Source organism: Pyrus communis, chromosome 14, assembly GCF_963583255.1.
Source record: "Pyrus communis chromosome 14, drPyrComm1.1, whole genome shotgun sequence".
Lineage (NCBI taxonomy): Eukaryota > Viridiplantae > Streptophyta > Magnoliopsida > Rosales > Rosaceae > Pyrus > Pyrus communis.
Window position 1 is genome coordinate 16,015,414 of NC_084816.1, and position 16,954 is coordinate 16,032,367.

The 16,954-nt window shown below is 36.4% G+C and overlaps 1 protein-coding gene and 2 long non-coding RNA genes across 5 annotated transcripts; 2 read left to right on the forward strand and 1 right to left on the reverse strand.

Annotated features, from left to right (window-relative positions):
- Positions 1-2,462: 2,462 nt before the first annotated feature.
- Positions 2,463-6,497, forward strand: LOC137714737 (uncharacterized). Of its 3 annotated transcripts, XR_011065444.1 has the most exons (8): positions 2,463-2,717; positions 3,168-3,230; positions 3,386-3,425; positions 3,687-3,822; positions 4,421-4,525; positions 5,182-5,430; positions 5,569-5,880; positions 6,248-6,497. It is a non-coding gene; the product is annotated as an uncharacterized lncRNA (long non-coding RNA). The 3 variants fall into 3 exon arrangements; XR_011065443.1 differs by lacking the exon at positions 6,248-6,497 and having other exon boundaries at positions 5,569-6,149; XR_011065445.1 differs by lacking the exons at positions 5,182-5,430; positions 6,248-6,497 and having other exon boundaries at positions 3,687-4,525; positions 5,569-6,149.
- A 179-nt stretch (positions 6,498-6,676) lies between these two features.
- Positions 6,677-11,790, forward strand: LOC137714735 (probable LRR receptor-like serine/threonine-protein kinase At3g47570). The gene is made up of 6 exons (XM_068453874.1): positions 6,677-7,352; positions 7,529-7,600; positions 7,688-7,759; positions 8,741-9,100; positions 9,197-11,197; positions 11,294-11,790. Exons 1-6 carry the CDS (start codon positions 6,788-6,790, stop codon positions 11,662-11,664), a joined length of 3,441 nt encoding a protein of 1,146 aa, XP_068309975.1. The 5' UTR covers positions 6,677-6,787; the 3' UTR covers positions 11,665-11,790.
- A 22-nt stretch (positions 11,791-11,812) lies between these two features.
- LOC137714739 (uncharacterized) lies at positions 11,813-16,719 on the reverse strand. The gene is made up of 7 exons (XR_011065447.1): positions 16,366-16,719; positions 15,957-16,039; positions 15,366-15,471; positions 13,681-13,826; positions 13,124-13,193; positions 12,418-12,482; positions 11,813-11,931 (listed from the first exon to the last, which is right to left on the reverse strand). It is a non-coding gene; the product is annotated as an uncharacterized lncRNA (long non-coding RNA).
- Between the last annotated feature and the right edge of the window lie 235 nt (positions 16,720-16,954).

Here is a 16,954-nt window from a genome sequence, read left to right on the forward strand (position 1 = left end):
CCTCTGTTCCACCCTCCTGCAACTTCTTTTCCTCCTCCTTCTCTGATCACCGTGAACGGCGTAAGAGGACAATCACGATGGACTGATGAAACTCAAATGGGAGAAGCAAAGTGCTTCAAATTACAGAGAGTTCCTCTAGCCGCTTGCTCTACTCCTCTCACATCGCTTGCTCTCTCCTCTGAATCAAAGGTTCTTCCTCCACTTCTGAATCTGAGATTCTTCTTCCTCATCCATGTTCCGCCCTCCTCCTATTTTTCTTCCAACTTTTTTTTTTTTTTTTTCAATCAGATTGAATTTGATTGTTGTTTTTCTCTCAAATTTTTGCAATTGATTTTATAAATTTTCAATTGCTAAAAAACCCATTTGCCTCCTTTGGGTCATATCCTTCATAACCATTCTACTTTTGCTTGGCTGAAAGGTGGGTTTTGCTGGGTTTCTTGTTGCTGCCTTTATGGTGGGGTTTAGTTTAGGGGAGCAGACAGGGAAGAAGAAGGGATAGAGAGGGATGGGGTTTTGGGGTGGGGGGGGGGGGGGGGGGGGGGTGGTGTGGCGGAGAGATCTAGGAACAAAAGAGATGATTTCAGTTTTTTTTTTTTTTTTTTTTTTTTTAATTTTATTTTAAGTTTGATTCCTCCAATCCGGTATAATACCAAACAGTATAAATAATACGGTCATTAGTCTTATACTGCACAAAATGCCTGACTAATTTAATCAGTACTATCTGGTGGCTATTTATCCTATCTGACAGAAATAGTCGGTACAGTCTGAGTTGCCAAACGAGGCCTGAGTCTGTACTCTTTTGCTTTTGCAAAGGATGATATATAGTCATACAACAACATATATATATATTTGCTTTAGGAAAATCAGTAGTACAAAGATTTTATGATGAAATGAAAAGATTTTCTTATCTATGAGATTCCAGGCAACATAGGTGAACATGATTTGTGGCGTTGTGCTTTCCATTGACATGAGAGGTTCTTGTGCTGATAATGTGTTGTAAAATTGATGGTGTGTGCAATGGAATAAATAAACAAGCCACAAAATTTACAAGGTTCCTCTACAATCAGTGTGACTAGAGTACGTCCTCGGGGGCTGTAGTGGTGCTTTCATTATAATCTGAAATAATAAGATTACAAATATGACTTTCTCTAATCTCTCCTCTCTCTTTCCTCTCTCTGCCATGAGCCTTCTGGCTTCTCTCTTCCGTTTTTTCTTCTATATTTTTATTCTCTTCATATCTCCTTTGATTTATAGGCAAAGCATGAGCACCAAAAGCAAGTAGTGGCAGCTCCTAGTGGAAGAACATGTAGAGTGGGATGAGTGGGATGTAGTGAGTTGGCCATCCACACATTAAATAGCTCATAATATTATAACAAGTGGGGATTATTGCAATGCGTTTGACAATTGAAATGTGAATACATTATGTTGCTTAGAACACAAGTCAAAATTTTTTTAACTGGAACAAAAGTCCATTATCTAGACTCGAGTTTTTCTAAAATTGTTTTATAAATTCCATTGTAGTTAACAAAAAAGAGTAAACTTATGAAAAATGTTAGCCTAAGGTTGGATTCCACGTAAATATGTGTTATCCCAGACTATGGAATTGCATCATCAGTTTCTATATTTTCCTGAACAAATTTACTGAAAATGTTTCCAACACCTAGGGGTTCAAAGATATTCAACTAGAACTTTAATCTTGAGACTTTTTTGTTGTTGTAGTCTCTGAAGGTTTAGTAAATCCTATTAGGCTATTTTTAGATCAATTAAAAGAGTGTTTTAGCCTATTGATAGTGTATTGTCTTATATACTTTCTCATTGTTAGATCAGTTGTGATTCTGTGTAGTTCATGGTTTTAGGTGTAAAATTGTTCATACAATCTCACTTTTGCATCTAATTAGTGAACCAAAAAGAAAATTTTTAACATTTTAAATCCTAATTATCTCAATTTCAGCCAATGCATATTTTTTTCCATTTAAGACCAACTCTAATGGTGGAATAAAAGCCAAATTACCCCCCAAACCCACTCCAACCCAAGGGAAAATTTTGGGCTAAATGCTAAATGCTAAACTAAGGCCAAATTCCCCCCAAAATTTAGCCCAGAAATCGGAGTGGACTCCACCCAATATTTATCGGAATTTAAATTTGTTTAAATTAAAATGTTCATAAAATTAATTTACAATAGTCTATATATTTATTTTAAAAAAAAATTAATTTAACAAAAAAAATAGCCTAAGTTCATTCTTTAATAATCCTGAGCTAAAATTTTAGGCTAGAACGGTTAGAGCAGAAAAACTGTTACTAAATTTTTCGAGTTAAAATATTTGACTTTTAACCCAACTTGGAAATAATCTAAAGGTTTTTTTATGCATGTCCTTCTTTTTTTATTTTTTATTTTTAAGTTTTGAAACATACATTGTTCGAAATTTGTTGAGCACTTGAAACTTTAGAAGTGAAGTCTTTCATTCCTTCCTCCTCCACCTCTTCAACCTTGCTCCACATCGAATCGAAGCTAAAAGCTGCTCATCCAAATCAATTTCGGTTCACTCAAGTCCTTAGAACCCTAAAACCCAAATTTCTCCAGATCATTCCAAAATTGAACGGCAAACATAAAACCCAGATCCCTAAACTCACTCGATAACGTGCCAAAGGCCGGGCATCCAGTTCTCTCACGTGGCTCCCGTTGGATCCAGTATGTTTTTGCTGCTGCCTATCTATAGGTAAAGCTTAAATTTACATACAAATTTTTTTTTTTGTTTTCTTGATTGGAATTTGGGCTTTTTGTTCCTCCTTAATCCCAAAGTTCTGTAATTTATGCAACTTCGATCGAAAGACATGTTTTTTATTGCTGAAAATTGTTAACCCCAGTTTAGATATTCATTTGCTCATTAAAATAGCGTTTTGGGTTCCTAACCGAACCTCCTCGCTCCTCTTTTAACTCTAGAATCTTCAGAATATATGTGGGTTTTGCTTTGAATTTGATAAACCTCTGTGTGTTCGCGAGCTGATACAGTTTTGGGTACTAAGTCGAAATTTTGTTGGATAGGATCCCATAACAAATATGAGGAAGTATGTGAATCATCACTTAGCAGGGGTGATTGGCGATAGAAATTGGGTTATTCCATTCATTACTGGCTTTATCATATTCATTACCCTCTTTTTCTTAAAAGGGTTTTGGCTTTGGAAGGAGATGGAGATCAGTGACAATGATCAGAGTTCGTTTGGATTTCTGGGTAAGCAATTGTCACCTCTATTCAACTTAAATTTATTTCCCTTTTTTGGTTTCTCAAATTTGTTTGATGGAAATATTGTTTTATCCTGTACTAAACAGTTGTTAGGATTAATAGTTTTGATTTCTTTTGAATTTATTTTTTATTTTATGTTGAAGCCCTGTATGTACACCAGATGCTCCTGACATTTCAAATAAGGTAACTTCCCAAACACTGATGTTTCGCTTTTTTACTGGTATATGTAATCCATTGAGTTATGTAGCTTTACTAATATTCGTTTACTATGCAAGTTAAATTGTTATTTTTCGGTTTGTCAATAATTTTGTTTTTCTACTCTACATCCTGGATTAAGAGGTTGCCATGTCAAGGAGTTCAAGTTTTGCTTAATAGATAACAGTTGTTTTTAAGCTTAGTCTGTAATCTGTATGGTCTTGATCATGTCTTTTATTTTGGTGGCAGTTAGGTGTCACTAGATGGTCTACTAAAGCAGCTAAGGGTATTGAAATCAGTTATGGTTGATTGGTGGTGGGGAATTGTAGAGGGATATGGTAGACATAAGGATAATTGGAATGGATACAAGAGGCTCTTTCAGATGGTACTTGCCTGTTTTATATAAATACATTTTTTCACTTGCAGAAGCTTTTTTCTCTCAGTGGGCATATAAACACCACCTGTTGTTAAATGTTTTGCAATCTTTGTTGTCATTTTTATTCTTTCCATGGTTTCCTGTAATGCTTGGCAAAGTTTTGAGATTTAGTCTCTACAATGTGGGAACCAAGGAAATCACTTCCCTTTCATGCTCTGAATTCACACTCAGTCTGGAGATTATATAATCATTTGGGCATGGTTTCTCTCTAGGATAAAGCTTCTGTCTGGCTATATATATGGAATTGGGTTTGTGTAATTAATGTCAAATAATTGAGTTCAACATAGTTATATTCCCTGACTTAAGCTTTCATCTTTTCCTTAGTTTTTCAAAAGAGGTTAATTTTATACTCATTTTTTAAGAATTATGCATAGTAGTTGTTAAATAATTGGGGCATTTTAAAGTCCTTGCTTCTGTAATTGTGAGATGATTATTGTGTTTTGTTTTATTTAATTATAATATAGGGTGATGGAAAATTTAATTTATGCTGGTGTTTTCATTTTTTGTTCCTATCTATCAATTTGGTTTTGCACATGATGCCAAAAAGAACTAGGAATAGCAAAAGAAATCAGATGGTACAAGATCATACTTCTAGAAGTCCCCGCAGCGGAGCGCGGGCATTTTTGCTAGTGTACTCGAAAAGGCTTATAAGGTAAGACCACCTTATGCTTGGAAACAAATTTCTTTTTTAATTTAGAATCTGGTTTCCATGCGTTTTATTTTCATGTTGTTTTTGCTGGTGTGTTTAGTTGCTTCATTATACTTGTTCCTACTTTTCCTTCCGAGGACGTCGAAAACCTGTTTGTTGTGGTTTAGGAAAAAACAATTTCTGATTAGATACATTCTCTATGTGTCTTGAGGGTGCAAGTGTAGTTTTTTTTTCTTGTCTTTCCTCCATTATGAAGTTGCTCTCCTCATATTGTTCTGGTCATTTCATATTATCCCCTATGCTACCACCATACATTATGTTAATGTTCCGTATGATTACTAGTTATGTACTTCATTCCTGACCAGTAAAACGCTCTGCCTTGGTTCAATCAACGTTTAGGCTCTTGACATAAAACTAAATGCAATCTATGTCATTGGGTATGGAGGATGTACTTCCTGGATATATTGGGATTGAACGTGCAACTATTATTTTATAGTTGGAATCTGTCTCATATGACCCTTTGGTTCTGGACGATTGATGGCTGTATGCACCTTGTCCATGTCACCAAGCCGTACTCGCCAAGTTTTAACTCCCCATTTCTTGTACCCCAACTCCTTTTTTTTTTATAACAAGGCTAATAATTGTTTCGTCCTTTTTAGGGTTTATGTTCTTTCCAAAATTAAAAGCTGAACAAACGGTACCTAATTCATGAAGGTTGATACGCTTCTTAGTATTTGACACTTTGTTGGTGTCTGGACGTTTACGGACGTGTTTGATCCATGCCAGCGAAAACGGTTGTTTTTTATGAAACTGGGACTCTGGCAGTTGGGAAACCCGTAGTAGTCAATGCGGTGCTCTTCTCCAATTACTTAATGGAGGAGTTCTGTGCTGTGTCTATTGTCACAGAGGTTGGTGCTTATGTTTCAAATTTGTACATGAAACGTTTATTTTGCGTGCTTGCATTAAAAAATTTGTGTTTGTACAGTTAAGTTACAGATGAGACAACTCATTGTGACTATGCTATTGTAAAATTTGTGTTTGTACAGTTAAGCTATAGAAGCTGCTTATAGTTCTGATGAAGAGCAACTTGGAAGATGTAGTTACAGCCATTGATCTCTCTAGAAAGAACATGTCTCGAATTTGATTGAATTATGTCTGGGCCCTGGGCTACAATATCCTCAGCATGCCGGTGGCGGCTGGAGTTTTGTTCCCTTTAACTGGAATTCGATTACCACCATGGCTTGCAGGTGCATGCCTGCTTCATCTCTAAGCGTGGTGTGTTCTCCCTTTCTGCAGTCATATAAGAAGCCTTTGCATATTCAGAGCATCTCCAATGGCAAGTCTGCATGATAGTGTATGTACGTATCTGAACTAGTTTTCAACCTCTGGTTATTACTTCCCTTCTTCGTTATTGCTGCAATGAATGTGTACATGCGATCGTGATTAATAATTTAGAAGCATAAGACCGTAATTCTTTGACAATTTGCGTATCATCTTTGCTTTGTTCTGTTCAGAAAAACTAATTGGCCAAGTTTAGATGATTTTCGAATCCGAAGAGTGTTCAACTAGAGCTTGATTATATGTAAACGTCGTTGAAAACGTTTCGTCCGGAAGAATGTAACTGTTATGTGTTTGGTCGCATTTGCATTTGCATTTGAATCAAAATGTAGTCATCATTAAATATCAATCTTGAAATTTATGGTGTTGTTTGTTTTGAGGGTGAAGTGAAGCCTAAAATTCCACATTTGGGCATCTCCAGCTGTGGCCACAAAATGGACAGAACTCGTCGGCAAGCAGCACCAATTACCAAATATCACCCCGACAGGCCAAAACATCCTTATCACTGATTGCGCACTTCCAAGTTGCAGTTGGTAGGTGTTACGGCGTACGTCACCTTCAAGCTATCAGCAAAACATGAATGGAGTGTGTTAGATATGTAAAAATCCAAATCACAAGCCTTCGTTCCACTAGCTAAGTCTCCTCACTTCGACGAAAAAGTCGGACGTAGACTATTCCTCCTATCTGCAACTTGTTTCCACTAACCTATCTGCAACTTGTTTCCACTAACCTATCTGCAAAAAATGAATGGTGTGTGTTTGATATGTTCAAAAATCCAAATCACACGTCTTCGTTCGACTAGTCTTGGTAACACCTACTTGCTTCCCTATTTATGTGAATGTACTGAGTTCTAGTTTTCAATCGAATTTAAACCGAAAGACGAAAACTACTACAATTAAGGAGAGAAGTCGTTTCCTACTATCAAAAATGTTGTCAATGATACACTGCTTGTGTTATATCAATATGATGATTATGGCTAATTACTTAACTACAGGTGCATCAGCAATATCTCATACCAATTTCAGCACAGATCAGTCTGCGCTTCTTACTCTCAAGGCTCACATCACTAGTGATCCTCAAAACATCTTGACCGCCAACTGGTCGTCTGCCTCCAATTTCGACATTTGCAACTGGGTTGGCGTTAGCTGTGGTGCAGGCCACCACAGAGTCACGGCGTTAAATCTCTCGCACATGGGTCTTGCCGGAGTTATTCCTCCGCATCTAGGCAACCTCTCATTTCTCGTTGAGTTGGGCCTTAAGAATAATAGCTTTCATGGTCCCCTACCGCAAGAACTATCTCGTTTGCGCCGGTTGAAGGTGATTAACTTTGGAAACAACAGCTTTATGGGAACCATTCCTTCGTGGTTTGGGTCCTTTCCTAAACTTCAAACCATCAAATTGTACGGTAATGGCTTCTCTGGTTTCATACCCGCTGCTATCTTCAACTTATCTGGACTCGAAATAATTAATCTGAGCAGGAACCAACTATCAGGTACGTACGTACCACCATTACCAACCACCTAGGAATATAAATTAATGTTGCTTGCTTCATGATTACATTTTAACAACTTTGTTTCATTTTAACATCTATATATAAGATGTATAACAATCATCTCGTTTGTTTTTTATTCCTTCCTTTTTGTTGGAATGCATGCACATATTTAACAGGTAGCATACCCAGAGAAATCGGCAACTTAACAATGGTGAAGGGCATATACCTTGACGACAACAAGTTCGAAGGTATATATATAAAAGATGTATAACAATCATCTGGTTTGTTTTTTTTTTACCCTTCTTTTTGTTGGCATGCATGAACATATTTAACAGGTAGCATACCCAGAGAAATAGGCAACTTAACAATGGTGAAGGTCATAAGCCTTGACGACAACAAGTTCGAAGGTATGCTGTATGACTTAGGTTTTGTCACATGTATACTCATAGATGCCCACACACACTCTGAATAATTTCATTTCATTTTGTTTTTTTTTTTTACTATGAAGTGTGATTAGTTTTTTAAATTCTAAAAAAATAAGGGAGTTTTAACGAAAAACTCACGATACTGTTTACTTTAACGAAAAACCACATTTTTACATTAAAAAGTCAATCATGGTACTATTCAATTTACTTTTTATTTTGTCCTTATCGTTAAAACTCAAAGTTTTCAAATATTTTTCATTAGTTTTCCTAAAAAATAAATCAATTATAAAAAGGGGTGTGATATCCACACACCCTTTTTTACTTTTCACACACTCTTCTAATTTTCGGCCGTCGGATCGGATGAAATGAAGATAATCAATGGACATAAATGAACAAGGGATGTGTGAGAAGTAAAAATGGGTGTGTGAATAGCACACCCCTTATAAAAATTAGGAAAATGATGAGCAGTTTCTTCTAAAGTAGGCATGTTTTTTATTTACTATTTTATTTTATTTTTTTAAATACGGCATACTATGGTGACCTGGCTGTGAGGTTGCCCTAAATAACAACAAAATTTATGTTCATGTAATTACTAAATTACCCATAGTTTTTTTATTTTTGTGCAATTTTGGTGTGGGGTTTAAAATTGTAATTTCATGTAGTTTTGGTTGAGAGCAAAGTTCTATTAATAGGTACTAAGTAGTTTAGATACGAGCCCCTTCTTAGCAGGAATCTCGTTCCACTTTAATAAAAATACAATAAGAGAACTATAACTATCATAGGAATCATATATTTATTGTGTAAGACCCCTCTTATGCTGGAGCAAAAAGAGAACCTATATAGTGAGCGCTTGGTCCTTATAATGTTATCCCTCTTTTGCTACGGTAGAATGGGACTCCCAATAAGAAGCAACTCGTATATATGTTTACATGATTTTAACAATATATACTGATTGATTTATAGAACTTCCAAACGAGATGAGCAGTTTAGGCCAGCTGGAGGAGTTGTATGTGCAGTACAATGCCCTAAAAGGCTCTGCTCTTGTGCCTGTCCTCAACATATCTTCTTTGACTACTTTGGCTCTATATGGAAACAACATGAGTGGCAGTCTTCTGGACAATATATGTGAGCATCTTCCGAGTGTTCGAAGATTTAATTTGGGTCAAAACCAGTTTGACGGTCTTATTCCCTCCAAACTGTGGCAATGCAAAGAGCTTCGTGAACTGCATTTAGGGTATAACAATTTCCGTGGAAGCATACCCAAAAGTCTTGGCAATTTGACCTACTTAACCGAGATTTATCTTGATAGCAATAATTTAACAGGTAGTAAATTTAGGACTGTTTGATAATCATTTCGCTTTTAGTTTTTAGTTAAACTGAAGTTAAAAATTTAATGCAAACGTGCTGCAATTGTGACAGGTACAATACCGGATGAGATTAGTGATCTTCTACAGTTAGAGGCGTTGTCACTGGGTATTAATAATCTCAGTGGCGTCATCCCATCCAAACTCTTCAATCTCTCCATGATAAGAATAATATCGTTTCCTATTAATCAGCTCTCAGGTAGCCTCCCAGCCAACATCGGTCTTAACGTTCCAAACCTAGAATTCCTTTATGTAGGAAGAAATAACCTCGTGGCTGGACTACTCCCTAACCTCTCCAATGCTTCCAAGCTCAAGAAGCTAGACATGAGCCAAAACTCATTTACCGGGTTTCTTCCTAGCACGCTCTGTTCCTTGAAAAACCTCGAGTTCCTTAACTTGCAATCGAATAATTTGACAATTGATGCTTCTACTCCACAAGCAGTAAACCCTCTCTCTTGCTTGTTTAATCTTAGAAATTTGACATCATTGTACTTGTCAAATAATCCACTAAACACCACGATTCCAGCTTCTGGCAGGAATCTCTCTACGTCACTCCTATATGTTGGTTTAAGAAATTCCAACATCAGGGGTAACATTCCAGTTGATATTGGCAACTTGAGCAGCTTGATATTATTAAACCTGGGAAACAATCATTTGAGGGGAGCAATTCCAAGTTCAATACAAAGGCTACAAAAGCTCCAAGGTTTGTATTTGTTTAATAACGAACTACGAGGACATATCCCGGATGAACTCTGTCAACTAGACAACCTAGCCGAGTTAAGTTTGGGTGGTAATCGTCTATCTGGTTCTCTTCCTTCCTGCTTGGGTACTTTGGCAAGAGCTCTAAGAGGTCTATTTTTAGGGTCCAATTCGTTAACTTCTAAAGTACCATCTTCCTTGTGGGAACTCAAGTATATATTGCACCTAAACTTGTCATCTAATTATCTAGTTGGACCACTCTCGGAAGACATTGGAAAGTTGAAAGATGTGCTGAATATGGACTTGTCAAATAACCATTTCTCTGGAAACATTCCCAGTAGCATTGGTGGTCTTCAAAATATGATTACTCTGTCCTTGGCAAACAATTATTTAGAAGGCCCTATTCCCAGTTCATTTAAAACCTTGGTAAGCCTAGAATTCTTGGATATGTCCCAAAACAATCTATCTGGAGAGATCCCAAAGTCATTGGAAGCACTCTTGTATCTCAAGCATCTAAATTTGTCTTTCAACAAACTCCACGGTGAAATTCCAACCGGAGGGCCTTTTGGAAACTTCTCTGCTGATTCATTTGTATCAAACGCTGCGCTCTGCGGTGCTTCCCGACTCCATGTTCCACTATGCAAAAATAGAACAAAAGTTAAGCCAAATTGGAGGAAAGCTAAATATATCATCTCAGGGGTCTTATCAGTAATACTCCTAGCGACCGCTGCATTGATCCTGATACTATGCAAGAAAAGGAATGTCGAAGTTGTTAGAGAAACTGCCTCACTACATCAAGTTTTTTGGAGAAGAGTCTCGCGCCTAGAACTTGTAAAGGCAACAAACGGATTTCATAAGAGTAACTTACTAGGCACGGGAGGTTTTGGCTCAGTATACAGAGGAACACTGTCAGACGGGATAGATATTGCCGTCAAGGTTTTCAATTTACAGCTAGAAGGAGCATTCAAGAGTTTTGATAAGGAATGTGAAATGCTAAGCAATATCCGTCATCGGAATCTTATTAAAGTCATAAGTTATTGCGATGAACTTGATTTCAAAGCCTTGGTACTTCAATTGATGCCTAACGGAAGCCTCGAACAGTGGTTGTATTCTCCGAAACGCTCCATGAATATCCTGCAGAGGTTGGACATAATGAAAGATGTTGCGTTGGCACTAGAATATCTTCATCATGGTTACTCGATACCTATTGTTCATTGTGATGTGAAACCAAGCAATATACTACTAGATGATGATATGGTTGCACATGTTGCTGATTTTGGCGTTGCAAGACTCATCGGCGGTGGAGATTCGATGACAGAAACCATGACCCTAGCCACAGTTGGATATATGGCTCCAGGTGAAGTATTTTCTCAATTTTGTATATGTTGGTCTTATTAGGAGTTATAATTTCCTTTTTATCATATATAACTAAATTAACATATAAATTTTGCAGAGTTTGGGATCGAAGGAAGCATTTCAACGAGTGGGGATGTGTATAGTTTTGGCATTGTACTCATGGAGACATTCACAAAAAGGAAGCCAACGGATGAGATGTTTGTTGGGGAAATGAATTTAAAGCAATGGATTGCAGATTCATTATTTCTAGATGCTGCTATAGATGAAGTTGTGGATGCCGATATACTTGGGACAGAGGAAGATGGTGATTTCGTGAGCAGGAGGGATTGCTTATCATCTGCTATGAGATTAGCTTTAGCTTGCACTGCAACATTGCCGAGAGAGAGGATTAACATCAAAGATGCTGCAATCACACTCACCAAAATTAAGACTAAGTATTTGAAGGACTGTGAAGGAGTGAATTCTTAGTTCTTTTCGTTCTCTATATTTTCGGATCCATTTTCTTATTGTTGTTTTCTATGTGCAAAGACTACATTATTTTCGTATAGTGACGGATATGACAGTATGTGGATATTCCTTAAATTGAAATGTTGTACCTGTATTTGACTAGGCAATGTGACCAGTAGTACCAAGATTACAATTCCAATTATTCTTCTCATATTTTGATAGTAAAGCATTTAGTTTCTACGGCCAACCAATCCGTTTCAAAAATTTACACTTCCAGGTCAAGAACGCCTGTCATGGAAACACAAAGTTATTTCAGTCAATATATCAGGATGTGACAAACTTCTAAACTTCTACACATGCCCTTGACAAAAAATTATAGGGCAGTGAGGCTGCTACTCTAGATCAATAAATTTACTACTTAAGTTGGGTTTTTTGGCTGCTACACTAATTTGTGCTCATCTTTTTAACAAAAGGAACGAAATTACTCCAATTTTCAGCCCTAAAGATCGTATCATTCATTCTGAAATATGTAAATGATCTTACAGCTTCGGCCTGGGAATGGTAATAGTTAGCATGTATTTGCCATAAACCAACGTGCAAGAGAAAAGCAAACGTGTGAACACACAACACATAATGGGCAAAAGAAGTGTTTAACTAACACTATCAGAAGCCATGTGTTTCTAGTTATAAGACATTTGCAATATCCAATGTGTCTAGTAGAAATAAATGGTAGCTGAAATTTGCTTTTGTTCTTGAGGAAAGGAAGAACTTAACCTGTCAAATCCTTCATTGGTATTTCTCCCGATCAAATGTACCTTTTTCTTTGAAACACTCCATATCTGGTGCAAATCAAATCATGTTAGACTACATTGGAATTATATAATATGATATATACCCAATAAACAAAGCATAAGACCAGACATTTTATCAAAGAAACCAATTGACTGATAGAATTGTAGACAACAAAAGCCACCACTAGGCACTACCACCACCCACCGGTGTAAATGGACAGACCATGCCAATCTACAGTAGTACGACACTAATATACGGTATAGTGATGCAATTCTATTTTTGTTGTTTAGTAATATCAAATTATCAATTGTATTCCAAACTTCAATAAAACAGAAAAATGGTTATTGATCAACTTGTCATATGTTTCTTCTTTATTATCTAGGCAAGACAACCCAATTAAAACTAAAGATTTACTTCAGAATGAATTATAAGATACTAAAAGAAGCCTAAAAAACAGATCAATAATATTTAGTATCTGTAATACTGAAAAAGCTCATATTGGCCCGTTCCAAGCCCATGTTGAACCTAGAGACCCTGCACGACCTGCTGTGACAAGCACAGCTGCATGGGTTAGTCCTACCTAACTTGAAAGCTTGAATTATACAGATAAAATTTCTAAAGTAAATTAAAAAAAAGTACCAACAAAGCAACAAGCTAAGGAAGCGTTATTAATTAACAGGCCCCATACCTGTTGGAGTAATCCTTCTGGACTGCAAAGATAGGATGCCGGGTTGTCACCATCCATCATTTCTAAGCTGCTGCAATAAAATATTTAGTACGTGAACATGGTAGAATAGATACATTTGAAATCAAGCGAATGAGTAAGCAACCCTAATTATCTATTCCTTATGATGACTTGCACTATAATTCCCAACACCATAATTAAAACTCTTCTGAATTCTAAAACAGAACCAAGTCTGAAACTGAAAATCAAGAGTTTGCACTATAATTCTAGAATTATCTATTCCTTATGATGACTTGTAAACTAAAAATTAAAAGCCGTGATTTTGTATTCGATGACAGATCGAAAACAAGCACTAAGTGGTTACTTATTGACAAAGGGTCTTACTGTCAGCATTTGGAATAACAAAACCCTAATTTTGCACTCAAATTGCCAAAAATTAAACAAATTATAATTAACATTTGATTCCAGAATTGACCAAATCCAAATCCCTATATTCAAATTCAAATCCCTAAATCTAGAAAACCCCAATTTATTTCAATCTTAAATCCCTAACTGCATACCTTATTTGGAACATAGATGGTGGTCAGGAGTCAGGACCATCAAGTGCAGGTGGTGGGAGAGAGTCGGGAGTTGACAGGAGATGATGGTGGTACTGTGGTTGGAGACGAGAGAGATATCGAGGCCGCTGGGATTGGGAGATACGAATCTGAGAGAGTGAATGAGAGAGAGGCTACGTGAGAGAGGCAGAGAGAGATAGACAGAACCTGATATATGTGTGGTAAATGAAAGGTGTAGATTGAATATCATGATTGAATATTATGGGATTGGGACATACGACACACAACGCTTAAGTCGTAAATATTTTTATTTAACGACTTGCATAAAAGTGATGTCGTGAATACGAGATTATGCGTAAGTATTACGACATGAACTTTATGAATGTCATGAATAATATCATTTAAGGCATGCTGGTCTGTACACCGTATATTTCAAGTCGTAAAAGACCCAAACTGTTGTAGTATATCTCTATGTCACTCCTAACTATTGATTTAAGCATTTCCAACATCAACAGTAACATTCTCGTTGATATTGGTAACTTCAGCAATTTGATAGATTTAAGCCTAGGAAATAATCAATTGAGCGAAGCAATTCCAACTTCTATACAAAGGCTACAAAATCTCCAACGTTTGTACTTGATTGAATGATAACAAATTAGGAGGACAAATCTCTAAGAAGTCTATCATTAGGGTCCAATTTGTTAACTTCTAAAATACCACCTGACTTGTGGGAACTCAAGTATATATTAAACCTAAACTTGTCATCTAATACTCTAGTTGGACCACTCTCAGAAGACATCGGAAAGTTTGTGGTTGAAAAAGATAAAAGATATAGATAAAAGAAATATCTTTTATCTGCACTCCAATCAAAATACAAAAGGAAAATGAATTAAAGAAAAGTTACACATTAAATATTTCAAATTAGTGATTAATCAACCAAACAATTTGTTTCAATGATCTAACATACCGGGGACATCATACAAAAAAATCAAGTAAACCCCATAAACTCTCAACTCCTCAACTCCATCACTCTACCACCATTGTTTTTGATTCACCTCTTTTTCGAGCTTTTCGATTACAAATTTATATATAGCAAATTGAACGGTCCATTTCGAATCATATATACATAGGCAAAAATGGAAAAACTAAACCCCCACCGCATAAATTAATCAGTAACCAAACAAAGCAAAATTCTTGGAGACCAGAACAAACCCAATTGAATTTTCATGCAAGTTATTGTAATTGGAAAAGAAAAAAAAAAAAACATATTTTGAAGTGCCCAAAATTTAAGCTTTACACCATATTCTGTTCTTCTAACACAAACAGTTCTTCGGCCTTTAGGTAGTTTTTGTGGCTTTCGATCAACAGTTGTACTTATATACAAAAAGTAAAATAGTCGATTGTAGACATTGTATAATATGCCTACTTCATATAATTGCTAATAAAGGAACAATTCCTTTCTTTACTCACATTAAAAGGAACATCCATTCTACATAATGTCCATTGCTTTCATTCTCAAGCACACACCACAAATAAACTAACGAAGGATTCAACAGTTAAGTGAACTAATCAATGTCATTTTATATTTATTAATTGCTATAACTCAAAAGCGCAGAATTGTCTTCAACTTTTTTCTCAATTCTCTATACAACCAATCATAACAAAAGAAGGAAGACGATGATGCTTACTTGTTTATCGTTGATCACATGCATCTCTTTGATTAGTCTATTGTCTCCCCATGCTTCTCAAATTACTGAACTAAGGTATCTGTGACCAGATAATACAACAGACACACTGCACAAAGATATAAGCAAAATTTGACGAAAACCCACCAATATTTCAAAGCATAACAAAGTTAGAAGCTGTTAACGAAGTCCAAGAGAATGGAGAAGACTGTAGACAAACAACATATGAAAATTAGCAGGTTCACTACCTCAATTTAATGAAAATTCTTTGTTACAATTGGTCACACCAATACAAAAATAAAGGAAGACTTCTAATCCCATAAATTAGCAAAAATTCTACAGTCCTAAATTCTTAATCCCACTTGACTTCGCTTCCCCACACCTTTGTCCCCCGTCTCCCATTGACTAAAAACACTCCCAAATCACACCAGCCAGCCATACAAAGCCACCCGCCACATCAAGTATTAGGCACCATTCAGGTAACTAAATTCAAATAACAGAGTTCAGATAACGAAATGCAAAGAACACGATAGGTATAGTAAAATTCAAGAACATGATTAAGAGGATTTGAACTATACTGTGTTGAAAACTTACCGAAGAGCGATGGTTCCAGGGCGGCAGCGGTCAGGCTAACATGGATTTAATATGAAAAGACTTTCCTTCTCAGTCAAGTGTACCTGTTCAAGTAGAGTGAACAAAGCTTTTATACAAAACAGAAAAATTAGCAATTTGTAAATTTATTTTGACATGGCATACAGTTTTTAAAAAGAAATCTTCAGCAAAAAAATGACAGAGGCAACTGTACATTTGTTAGTCGTATTATATCTCAAAAATTAACTCCTAAAAGTAATAAGAAAAGAAAAAGCACTAAATTGATAGGGAAGAAAAGTGAAATTGATCTTTTAGCTTACATCCACAACATTTGCTTGAGTTAGTTGTCATATTTTCCCGTTTAATCTAACAACATGTATGAAATTGAAGAAAGAGGATGAGAAATTTTTACCTCTGGGTGTGTCGACTTCAAGATCGGAGGTTTGTCCTTTGGGTTCGCTCGTACGCAGCTTGAATCTCGCGAAATTTTGGCTCACTTTTCTGAGACGGTGGTGCACGCGATGGTCTTGGGGCTCTCATCTCTGAATTCTGAGCATGGATTTGTTCATAGGGAAACGATGACGACGGTCTCGGCTGGTATATGCGACGAATATGGAGGCGGAGCATAGAGCTGCAAGCTGTCAAGGAGTTCGCGGCTGGCGAGACTGAGAATGGCGAGAGACAGAATCGGTGAGGGATCTAAAGGAAATTACAGGGTGAAAAAAAGGAGGAAGGGCGGGGTATTTGATGGATGGTTACAGAGAGAGAGTCGGAAGAGAGGAAAAGAACGGAATGTTTGAAAAATAACCAAAATTTATATCTCGTGTAGAATAATAGCCACCTTTTAAACTTTTTGTAATTGTAACCATAATTTGATGTGAATGTACTAATATATTCTTAATGACTAAAATTATTTGCAATCGTGCCCTTTATGCAATTTGGCATTTAAAATATAATGTGCCTCCGGAAGCTTTTGCAAAGCTTTTACCACACGACGCTTC